The following is a 12,500-nucleotide window of genomic DNA, read 5'->3' on the forward strand; positions in this document are numbered from 1 at the left end:
GGAGGAGGAGGAGGAGGAGGAGGAGGAGGAGGAGGAGGAGGAGGAGGAAGAGGAGGAGGAAGAGGAGGAAGGGGAGGAGGAGAGGGAGAGAAGAGCCGCAGAGACAAGGAAAAAGACATTCGAGACAGAATCAAGAGTTATGACTGTTGAACAATAGACCTACCCTCCCTCAACAGAACCCCTCTTACCTAGGCCTCCTTCAACCCCCTCTCCCACCCTCTACCCTTTCTCTACGGCTTCTTCACCTCTTCCCGTCTTCCATCCTCACCTCCAGCCTCTACATCCTTCCATCTTTCCTGTCTGTTTTCATCCTTCTCCCTTCCTCCCTTCTTCTTTTTTTTCTTTGTCATCTCTACATCTTTTTCTTCTTCTTATCTTCCCCATCCTTCTCTTCCTTGCTCTATTCCATCTCCATTTCTCTCCTGCATTCCCGCCTCACTTCTTCCTTAGACTGTCCATCTTTTTTTATCTTTTCCTTTCCTCCTCCTTGCCTTATTCCACCTCCTTCCTTCCTTCCTTTCTTCGTTTTTTTTTTCCAATGTTCCTATCTTCTTCCATTACTCTCCATATCCTATTCCACACCTTCAGTTCGTCTATTTTCATCACTTTCCTTCTCCTATTACACATCCTTCCTCTCTCTTTTCTTTTCATTCTTTCTTTTCCATCCTTCTCCTTATGCTTTTTTTATCCATCCCTTTCCTTCTGTTCCTATCTTTATTTCACTGTTTTCATCTCTTCTTTCCTCTCCCTTCACGAACGTTTTTATATTTAATCTAATTTTGTCATTACTTTATAAACTTGTCTTTCATCAATTGTTCTCTTAATTCTTATTTTTTTGTTTTATTATTATTCATTTATTTATTTATTTATTTTTATTATTATTTTTTTTTTTTTACAGACGAGCTTTTAAAATCTAGCTTTCGCTCATTTTATCTTTATTTTTAACGTGTCAAGATTAATTATCGTACATGTCGGGGATTTATTTTGAACCATCCTTCATAACGGAGACTTTTTAACTATCCTATAGGACAGAGAATTTTTAACTATCGTACATGGCAGAGATTTTCTTAACTATCGTACTTGCATGACGGATTTTTTCCCTTAACTGTCGTACATGACGGAAATTTTTTTTTAACTATCGTACTTGCATGACAGATTTTTTTTTTTCCTTAACTATCGTACATGATGGAGATTTTTTTTCTTTTTACTATCGTGCAGGACAGAAATGTATTTATTCTGATTCTAATTTTGTCTACTTGCACCTTTTATCCCTTCTTTTCCTCCCTTCATAACTTCAATCCTCTCCGCATCTATCTCAATATTTTTCATCCATTTCCTTCAGTATTTTCTTTTTATCTTTTTCCTCTTTCCCTCGTCCGCTGCTCAGTTTTATACGTAATACTTCCGGTTCTAATACCTTACATCCCTCCTCCTTCCTTCCCTGCATCCCTCATGTTCCCTGTTACCGCGCCTCCCCAATAACCTTCTCTCGCCTGTATTTTCATCTTCCCTCCTCTGTTCTTCCTCACGTATATTACTAAGAGAGCTCTGTCTGTCTGCCTGTCTGCCTGTCTGTCTGTTTGTGTCGTGTGTCTGTCGTCTCGGTTCTTCACAGTAATGAAACCGAATTTTGGAGATGAAAAACGAACATTTTCTTACGCGAAGTGATTGAGAAACCCCACCAGAGAGAGAGAGAGAGAGAGAGAATTAAGAATTCTATGTCTATCAAAATTTACCAGCAACAAACTATAACCAACAGAGTAACAAAAATAACATGTTGATTTCCTTCCAAGTCGTTCCCTTCTTGCCCCGAAATCTATCGTTTCCTGCGGGCAGCGTTCAATGAGCAGCTTGGTCTCTCTTATTTTCTTTCAGGGTATTTAAAGCAGCATTACTGTATAGAAGTGCTTAGTGTTTTCTAATACTTCCTGTCCCAGCCTTAACATTCCTTCTCCATCTGTCTTTCCCTCGTGTTCCGTATTCTAGTCCCACAATCCTTTTTTCCTTATCTTCTCTCATCCTCCTCTGTTCCATTTTCTATTTCATAACTTCCAGTCCTAATCCTTACATTTTTTTTTTTCCCTCCATCCTTCCTATCCCTTATTCCTCCTCTTTCTTCTTGCCGTCCCTCCCTCTCCCTTCATCTACCCTACCACAATATTCCTCTTCCATTTTCCCTCTCCGTTTTCTCCGCCCTGTGTTCCTCTTTCTCCCTTCATCTACCACAATATTCCTCCTCCATTTCCCTTCCCCGTTTTCTCCGCCTGTTCCTCCGCCTTCTAGCCGCGTATACCTCCAGTCTTAATCCCTACATTCCTTCCCCGTCCCTTCCTCCGGCAGTCCAGTCCCCCTGCTCCCTGCTCCCTGGCTGTCCCCGTCTCTCTTCATTCCCCCATGGTAGAGGGAGCCGCCACACCTGAGCATCGCCATTGCTTCCATCGTCCCCTCCGTCTGCCAGATACTCATAACCGGCACAAGTCTTGCTAATGACGATGTTATGTACTGGGTAAATCTGATTAGCGCGTGTGTGTGAGTGTGTCTGTGTGTCTGGGTGGAGGGAAGGAGTGTTGGTATGTATGTATGTATTGAGGAGGGGAGGGGGACTAGTGTGTGTGTGTGTGTGTGTGTGTGTGTGTGTGTGTGTGTGTGTGTGTGTGTGTGTGTGTGTGTGTGTGTGTGTGTGTGTGTGTGTGTGTGTGTGTGGACTTGACTCCGCTTTTTTTTCTTTTTTCATTTCACAAAGGATCAACACACACACACACACACACACACACACACACACAGGCCATGACCTTCGTCTCGTCCTGAGGGAGACACACACACGCCATTACAGCGAAAAATTGTACCTCGTCTCCCGGAGTTCCAATAGCAGAGAGAGAGAGAGAGAGAGAGAGAGAGAGAGAGAGAGAGAGAGAGAGAGAGAGAGAGAGAGAGAGAGAGAGAAAGGAGACGTGGATATACAAAAATAAAGACAACCAGAAAGAAAGAAAAGTAAATAAACAAACAAATAAATAAATAAATAATACATTGCAAAAGTAAAACACTGATTCAAGCAAAGAAAGATGCACTGAGCTGCGAATGAACGTGTGATATAAAAAGAAAGAACAGAGACTTGGTAACACATCCCGGTAAGTCAGTCTCAGGTGATGGCAGTGACCGGCAGATGCGCCCTGATGAAGCGCCACTAACAGGACTTGTGTTGCTGGTATGGGAGAAAAGGGGAGGGGAGGTTGGTCAGGCACCATCCTATTCTTCGTCTTACAATCCCCAGCAGCTGAGAGGATGTGTTGTGTGATGGGGAAGACATGATCGAGTCTGCCAATGTTTTGAAGATATGCCTGGAAACCACAGTGCCTTGGACCAATATCGGGAAGCCAAAGGGTGCGTGAGTCTGGCGGCAACATTCCTGCACCAACAAAAGGCTTGAGACGGAACGGGGCGTGATGGAAAAGCCCGCGTCGTCTGCCAGACTGCATGATGAATGGGATCAAGAATGCGAGAGCGAGGAACAGTTGCGGAAGAGTAAACTGGGCAGCCATTAGCTATTATCTAACTTAGAAAGACAATAATTATTCATATATGCGAGGGAGAGGGAACTGGCACAAGTGTAGCGCGGGCACGCACACACACACACACACACACACACACACACACACACACACACACACACACACACACACAGCCAGCGTCTTGGTAGTGTAGAGGCGCAGCTGTGAAGAATACGATTATGTTCCTTGAAATAATGTTGTCTCTCTCATATCACAGCTCAAGTATTATTTGCTTAAACCAGAGTATTCAGGCGATTTCTTTTAGAGAATGTAATGATTTATATAAGCACTAACAAAAAAAAACTACAAAACCAAACACATTAAAAGTGTCATAATTTCGAAGCGTCCACTTCATTTATACTCGACGTAACTTCCTTCGAATAACACAGGTCCGGCAAACGCGAGTGTGCCTTCTACTACCAATGATGCTTCCACTGACACGTCAACCAAAGCGGCCCAGCCTGTGCGAGGCTTGAAGTATCGGAGGTCATACCGAGACATTAGGCGAGGCAGTGCGTGAGTGACAGTCAGGCCAATATTTCGATACTCTTAAGAAAAAAGAAAAAAAAATATTAGCCGCTCAATATTCAAAACTGTCTCCTTGATTGATAAATTAATTGCCCAGCGGAATAAGTGACACAGTACAGCGTTTCACATTTTTACGATACAGTACGACGGGAGAAGCATCCTTACTTGTTTGTTCATCCCTAGCAGAGAGAAAGAGAGAGAGAGAGAGAGAGAGGAACACAGTGGGCGAAAAAGGAAGGAAGGGCAGAAGGAAGGACGGGACAAATGAAAAAATAAAGATAGATAAAAGGAATGAATGGAACAAGGAAAGAAGCAAGGAAGGAAACAAAGAAGGAAGGAAGGAAGGAAGGAAGAAAGCAAAGAAAGAAGGAAGGAAAGAGGGAGAGGAGCCAAGGGAAGGAGGGTAAATAAAGAGTAAGAAAGGAAGGATAAGGGCATAAGGGAAGGTAAGATGAGAGAGGCCGAGGTAGTAATACTCTCTCTCTCTCTCTCTCTCTCTCTCTCTCTCTCTCTCTCTCTCTCTCTCTCTCTCTCTCTCTCTCTCTCTCCGGTTAGAACAAATAATATCGTAAGAAAGACGCTCAGTTGACTTTCATGTTTTCCCGGGAAATTCTGTTTATGTCTGCATGGTCCTCATGACGTCACGCACACACACACACACACACACACACACACACACACACACACACACACACACACACACACACACAGAGAGAGAGAGAGAGAGAGAGAGAGAGAGAGAGAGAGAGAGAGAGAGAGAGAGAGGAGCATCGCCATTCATGTAACTGGCTGTAAGGGAAAATCTCTCTCTCTCTCTCTCTCTCTCTCTCTCTCTCTCTCTCTCTCTCTCTCTCACGCACCAGTCGCCAGAAGAGCAACATCGTCCTTCCTCTCCTTCATTCGTACCCCTCAAAGCACAGCCGGGCCAGAACCCACCGCCCCACACACACACACACACACACACACACACACCCACGCACGTACGGCCACGCCCCTTTGGCTCAACTCTTCCAGCCTCCGCAACGTCCTGAAACACACACACACACACACACACACACACTGACTGACTCTCTCTCTCTCTTTCTCTCTCTCTCTCTCTCAGGAAACTTACCGTGCTCCGCTATGTCCCCTGCGGTGTAAAGTTGCGAGCCCAGGAAGGAGTCGGCGTCTAGAAAGCACTGCACGGCCATGCCCATGTCGATGAAGGCCACGAAGGCGATCCAGCCCCTCAGCGCGTATATCACCTGCGGGAGAGCGGCGGGAGAGGTGTGAGGTGGAGGGCAGTGTTCAGAAACTCTTTGGTATCTCTCATCATTGCCACGACTATTTTCAAAGACTATAAAGATGCTTAGCCGCGTTCTCAGTATTTTTTTCCCCTGTTAGAAACGCAGAAATCTTATTAACCTGCCTCCAAAAGCACCCTTAAATGCTGAGATAATTAAGCAGGTTCCCAAGTGTGTTTTTCCTGTTGATAATGTAGAAATATTACTAATCTGTCATTAGAATAATAAAATCACCCTTTGAAAAAAACCCATGTAACTTCAACTAAACCCTTTTGAAAGTAATCGAGGTGCGGGCAGACGTGTTTCAGAATACGAGCCTGAGTGAGAACGAGAGTGATGAAGAAAAAGAGCACGGGGTGAAAGGAGGGGGAAGGTAGAGTTATAAGCTAGACACGGAGGCAGGAAAGGTGAAGTGAGCACGAGTGTAATATGTAGCAGGGAAAGGTGAGGGTGAAGGTAAGGGAAAGGCAGGCAAGGGAAGGACAGGAGGAGAAGGGAGGGTTAAGTTGTGTGAGAGGACATTGATGGGGAAGAAGGGAAGCTAAGTTATAGGGAAAGTTAACGAGGGAAGCTAAAGTAAGGCGGAGGGTGAAAGGTACGAAGGAAAAGAAAGAATGGATTGATAGAAAGAAGGATTGAGGTAGAAAAGGAAAGAGGTATGAAGGATGTGAGGAAGGAAGGTAATAGGGATGGAAGGAATAGTCTGAGAGAAGGAAGGAGGGACTGAGACAGGAAAGGAAAAATGTATGATTAACGAAGACAGAAAGGAAGGAAGGAGAAAGAGAGGAAGGAAAGGCAATGAAAGGAAAGTTAGGTGAAGAAAGGAAGGAAGGAAGGGATGGACTGAGAGGAGCAAGGACTGAAACGAACGAAGGAAGGAAGGAAGGAAGGAATTCATGGACTGAGGGAAGTAGGGAAGGACTTAGGTATAGAAGGAAAGAAGGAACGATGAGGAAAGAAAGTAAAAATTGAGACCGGGAAGGAAAGAAAAAAAAGAATGAAGGAAAGGAAGGAAGAAAGAAATAAAGGAGAAAGAAAAGAAAGGAAGGAAAGAAAGTCTATGAAAGGGAAGGTAAAATGGAAGAAGGAAGAAGTTATGAGAAGGAACAACTGAGGTAGGAAAGCGAGGAAGGAAGGAAGGAAGGAAGGAAGGAAGGAAGAAAGGAAGGAAGGAAGAAAGGAAGGAAGGAAGGAAGGAAGGAACATAACTAAATAACAGTGGATGAAGGAAGTTAATTAAAGAGAGAGAGAGAGAGAGAGAGAGAGAGAGAGAGAGAGAGAGAGAGAGAGAGAGAGAGAGAGAGAGAGGAGGAGGGGAGGGGCGGGTTAGGTGGCTGACAAGAAGTGAGAAGTTGGGAGAGGGAACTAAAGTGGAGAAGACGAAGGGAGGAGAGAGGGGAGGAGAGAGGGGAGGGAGAGGAGGGAGGAGGAAGGAGGAAGGGAAGGGCAAGAAAAGGAAGAGAGTGAGGGGTGTTTGTGAAGAAATAAATAAAAGAAGCTTCGTGTGTTGAGTAAGTAAAGGAGACAGGCCGGGTGGTGGTGGTGGTGGTGGTAGTGGTGGTGATGGTGGTGGTGGTGGTGGTGGTAGTGATAGTGATGGCAAGTAGTAATTGTGGCTGTAATTATTATAAGTAGTGGTGAATGGTGATGATAGTGGTGGTGGTGAGGATGGTGGTGATGATAAGTGGTGGCGGTGGTGGTGGTGGTGATGGTGATGTTGGTCGTGGTGAAGATGGTGGTGGTGGTGGTGATTGATGATGATGATGATGATAATGATGATAAATGGTGAGTGGTGATGATTGGTGGTGTGTGTGTGTGTGGTGGTGGCAGTAGTAATGGTGGCGGTGGTGATGACGATGGTGATGGATGTGATAATAATGAATGGTGGTGAGTGGTGATGATGGTCATGGCTGACAGTGGTGAGTGATAGTTCTGGGTGATGGTGGTGATGATGCTGGTAGTGAGTGGTAGGTGATGATGGTAGTAGTAGGCAATGAATGGTAATAAGTGATGCTGTTGATAGTAGTGGTGATGATGACTAGTGGTGGTGAAAGTAGTGGGTGGTAGTGATGTAGATAGTGGTGGCGGTGTTAGAGATGAGCTGTGGTGATGAATGGTGGTACTGGTGAATGGCAGTGAATGGTGGTCGTGGTGGTGATGGCGGTGGTGGTGCCGTGAGTGCTGAACTAATGGCAAGAGGTCGTGGAGGTGTTGAGTGATGGTGATGTGAGAGGTGCAGGTAGTGGTGGTGGTGGTGGTGGCGGTGCTAATGAGCGCAGTAATGATAAGTGACAGTAGTGGCGGTGGTAGTAATGAGGGTAACTGTGGTGGCGTTGGGGGTAATGGTGGTGGTGGCGGTAGGAGGGGCGGCGTGAGGTGTGGGCGGTGATGGGAGGTGATGGAGTTGCGGAGATGGATAAGTAGTCGGCGGGTTTGAAGAGCGGCGGCTGAGGAGAGCGACACGTAAGTTACAGCCTGTTACAGTCAGGTGTCTACGTGACTCAAGAACAGGAAACCTAATCTCTTCTAGTTCTTCCCGGCAAAAGGAAAATTATCCATTCACGCGTTGTATTCGCATAAAATCCTGGTTAGTTCAACAATCAATCCCATTTGTTACTAAGACCTGTTGTGGAAAATTCACTGTAATCCACTAACAAGATTAGAGTGACAGGTAGTGGTCAGTGTGAGGTGTTCTTGCTAAACTTGGCAATCATCTGCATTGATCTACCTACTTTTATCTGCCTGTTGAATTAAATGAATGGGATGAATAAGAATAATCGGAGTCGGAGAACCTATAATTCTGTTTTATGAACGCCGCATTATATCAGCAGATGTGCATTGAGTGTGTTTTGAAGGTACAGCAAGTCACCTGGTGGTGCCCGCCTCCTGCCCTGCCATGAGGCGGGAGGGAGAGGGCGTGACCGAGGAAGCAGGACACCCAACAATAAAGGAAGAGGAACAGCTCACCTGGTGCACCATCCCGGAGGAGGCTACGACTTGTACTGCCGCGTCGTCTGCTGCCCACACAATGCTGCGTCGTCTGCTGCACCCACACAACCGACAGTCGCCAAGCGCACCTTCCCAGGCTCGGCCCCAGTGGCCCCACAACAAAAGTCTTGTAATTTATGCTAATAAAGTAAATGCCCAGGGAAATATGACTACCATCTTCCTTAGCCTTGACTATTTTTACGTAAAAGTAACATGATGAAAATATGTAAACGTGCGGGAACGTTTTTATGAAAGTTTACTCAAAATCAATACAGGGAGCAGCAAGTGACAGACAGCAGCCAACCCCTCTGGCGCTCAGCCATGCACTGACTCAGACTCCCACGATGTGGATAAGGCACACTGTGATAACTTTATTCTCGCACCATAAGCACCACCCACCCTCCACTCCGTTTGTTTACTGAAGGGGGAAAGAAAAAATCTTGTATTTCCATTATATTAAAGCAAAATTTAATGAAATCACACATCATGATAGTCAGTGTTGGGTACAAATTTCTCAATGAAGAAAAACACGTACTGATTTTAGGAACAATACTACTCGGTCCAGAGTTCATAAAGATGGAAACAACCAAAATTTCAGAATGTCATGGACGACCGACACTCAGCGTCAAAATGGCAATGTTGCGCGCTGAGCTACAGTGTATATCTTACGATGTGCCCGCGAGCACGAGTATTTATCATCCTAATGGGTATGTATCACAGAATAGAAGCTCGTCAAAGGCCCAAAGTAGCACTGGCACATGATTACCAGGTGTGAGTGTGTATGTGTGTGTGAGAGAGAGAGAGAGAGAGAGAGAGAGAGAGAGTGGTGGCCGCCTGTGTGTGCGTCACGGCCTCAAGCATTGAGTGGTTCATGAGTGTTGTGATAATATGATCGTGAGGAGGGTGGTGGAGAGGAGCCGTGCTGGGACACAAGGCACTCTGGGTCTGGGAAGAAGCGGCACGGCTGTACAGGGCAGGAGAGGAGAGAAAAGATAACATTACAAGTGCGCGGAGGTCTTGATGCTTAATGAAGACACACCCTTCCGGGATAATTAATGAAAGAAAAAAAGTAAGTCATTTGAATCACAACCTCCGATGAAGCACGTTCGAAAGACCAAAAAAGCTATACACAACTAGCTGCCTATTCGTCATTACCTACCTACGACAATGAATAAATAACTCAAACACGAACGAGTTCTGAACTGTTCTATCGTTCTAAGCCTGAGAACTAAAAATCAGGAAAGAGAACAAACATTCCAACAGTTGCTAATGTATATAAAAAAAATATATCTTCGACTAGACTTAAATTCAGCTGTTGAAAAAAAAAAAAAAGAGCGCGAGAGAGAAAAATAAATAGAATAATGGTTCGATTGACAATAAGCTTCCGATAGACTAAGCTTGTGAGTGGCAGCTTGTCAGAGCCGCTCGGCAATGAAGGGATCTCAGTGTGCCAGTGTGAGGGACTACTGAAGGGATGGGTGGACTAGGGGAAGACTGAGGGGGCAGGTGGACTGGAGGAAGACTGAAGGGACGGGTGGACTGGGAGAGGATTGAAGGGACGGGTGGACTGGGGGAGGACTGAAGGGACGGGTGGACTGGGAGAAGACTGAGGGGGCAGGTGGACTGGAGGAAGACTGAAGGGACGGGTGGACTGGGGGAGGACTGAAGGGACGGGTGGACTGGGGGAGGACTGAAGGGATGGGTGAACTGAGGAACTGCTGAAGGGACGGATGGACTGACGAATTACTGAAGGGACGGGCAGACTGAGAAATTTTTGCAGGAAAAAGCGGACAGGTCACAACATGGAAGGGTCGAGGTCACCGAAGTATCAAAGTCCCACACAATCCACTGAGTCCCTTCACGGCCAACATGCGAGATACCTTCGCGGACTCACGCTGATCGGAGCCAAAACACCACCACCACCACCAACACCACCACCACCCGGACGGGACACCACAGAGCGTTAAGGAAAGCGACCCTCGGCGAGTTCCAGGTCGTGGTCGCCGGCGTGGTCGTCGAGCGAGGTGGCGGCGGCGAGCGTGCCCTCCGTCATGTTCACCTGGCGGTGCTCCAGGGAGGAGTCTCGACAGCGGCTTACGAGGTACTTCACCACCCACAGCGTCACCGCCATCATTTTGGACAGCACTGACACCAGCAGGCCGAACACATAGCAGCAGCACAGGGAGAGGTCGTGCAGCAGCGTGGTGGTCATGTTGACGAAGCCCAGGTTGGCTCCCTCCACCAGCAGCGCCGCCAGACGCCGGGCCAGCGACATGACCATTGTGGTGCCCTGCGTCCACAGCCAGTCGTTTTTCACCAGGATCGTCTTGATGGTGGTGATGATGATCGTGAACACAACCTTTAGCACTGTCAGTGCCACTAACAGTAGTGTCCACAGTACTGTCGTGAAATTCATGATGGACTTAAACCTAAGTTATTGTTATTATTGTTACTTAGGAGTAAACCTTCTCTAGTCCAACTTTTATAATACACAAAAATGGAAAAAATACATATTAGTTATATCTGAAAAAAAATTTGCGCTTCTTAAAAAAAATGTATCTCGATTATGTAATTATATCTAAGTTCACCAAATTCAAATCACGTGGAAGAGCTCGGGCGCCAGAACTACTCGTCGTCTGTTGCAGTCTGTCCTTTTATTCCAAGGCATCAAAGAAAACTGACACCGGTGACAGAAAACGTTCCCTGCATTAATCGATGGAAGCACAATTCATTACTCACTAAAAATTGCACCTCAATGAAACGTGGTATGCTGACTCCGTAGAGTCCTGAAATATTCTGATGCATCCAACTTCCTCCTTATGACAGCATGACAAAAGCCAGGAGAGGAGATTCACCTTACAGGGACTTGAACCTCCGTGCCACAGGTTCCCTCCGGTGTTTTGGTCACGTGACAACACCCGGCAAAATGTTATCAGGGCAAGACGAGCCACTAAGGGCTGTCTGTCACTATGAACGCCACGCTAACACCCATGCTGGCCCTGGCTCGCCACACACCCTCACTGGCCCACGAACCATCACTAATACCACGCGTCAGGCAACGTCTTACATGAATGTTAAAAATAATCTGACAATTACTTCCCGGACCTTCCCGGCAAGACTCCAGCAAGTCCACTGTACAGTATGGGGCAGTCACGCCTCTGGAAGGTCGCGACTCTTTGTCCCGAGTCAGAATCACTACAACACAGGTGGAAGCAAACCGTGAGTGTGTCCCGTGCAGCCCTACTCGTATTGGGCGAGGGCCGTGCTGCCCCCGCGACCGCCGCCACCATACTGCAGGCTGCTGGAAAGGAGGGGGTGGGGAGGGGGGGGAGCAAACAAAAAATTTGCGACTGTTTTGCAGCTATAGTCTTGGTTTGGTGCCGTGATAACAGTGGCCAGCGTGGTATTGGCGGGGCGTGAGTGGCATACTGTCCTGTGAATAGTTGATGTTTAAAGGAACCATTGCATTGTGTTGCTGGTGTTCCCGTCACCGCGTCTGGCTGGCTGAAAGGGGCAGAGGTCACCACTGTGAATTGTTTAGTGCTGTAAGTAAAAAAATCAAACAGAAAAAAAAGTAACTGTGCTATAAATATGGGAGACGATCCATTATTCATTGCTTTGGAAACATTAATGAAAATCATTATAATGATGATAATGATGATGATAATAATAATAATAATAACAATAATAATAATAATAATAATAATAATAACGATAATAATAACAATAACATGAAATGATAAAATGTGGATTAAAATAAACGCCGTCTTCTTAGGGGACTGGTTAATCGATTGACTGACTGACTGACTGACCAATCAAAACCATCGCAGAAGACGTAATCATGTGGCGCCGTCTCCTTCACACAGGCGAGAACACGGCGAGATGGCGGGCGGCGTGCAAGCTGCGGAACACTACAGCTGAGAGTCCCGGGACTTCTGTGTGCACGTCATGTTTGTTTTTAGGACTAATTTCGGTGTTTACAAGCCTTCTCTTTTATCTGTATTTTTCACAATCTATTTCAGTGTTAGTGCGACTTTATCTTTTCGTCTTGGTAGTGTGTTCTTTAAAGTCAATCTTTTAATATTGGAGTTTCAAGTCTTGTTTTATTTATCTGTTCTACTTCGTTTCATGGTGTGTTCCTAAAATCTAATAC

General features: G+C 46.0%; 2 protein-coding genes across 3 annotated transcripts in view; both read right to left on the reverse strand.

The window, feature by feature from the left end:
• The window catches only part of LOC135104160 (uncharacterized), a 47,526-nt gene that overhangs the window by 19,250 nt on the left and 15,776 nt on the right, over window positions 1-12,500 (reverse strand). Inside the window, exons 1-2 of one of the 2 annotated variants that reach the window (XM_064011236.1) lie at window positions 8,327-8,652; window positions 5,188-5,320 (exon numbers count right to left, since the gene is read on the reverse strand). In XM_064011236.1, coding sequence (XP_063867306.1) covers window positions 5,188-5,320; window positions 8,327-8,338 — 145 coding nt within the window. In that variant the 5' untranslated portion in view covers window positions 8,339-8,652. Of the gene's footprint in view, window positions 1-5,187; window positions 5,321-8,326; window positions 8,653-12,500 lie in introns of those variants that run through there. The other variant, XM_064011237.1, reaches the window with a different exon arrangement.
• On the reverse strand, window positions 9,201-10,218 carry LOC135104012 (uncharacterized). The gene is made up of 3 exons (XM_064010874.1): window positions 10,188-10,218; window positions 9,815-10,026; window positions 9,201-9,311 (listed from the first exon to the last, which is right to left on the reverse strand). Exons 1-3 carry the CDS (start codon window positions 10,216-10,218, stop codon window positions 9,201-9,203), a joined length of 354 nt encoding a protein of 117 aa, XP_063866944.1.

Source organism: Scylla paramamosain, chromosome 10 (assembly GCF_035594125.1).
Source record: "Scylla paramamosain isolate STU-SP2022 chromosome 10, ASM3559412v1, whole genome shotgun sequence".
NCBI lineage: Eukaryota > Metazoa > Arthropoda > Malacostraca > Decapoda > Portunidae > Scylla > Scylla paramamosain.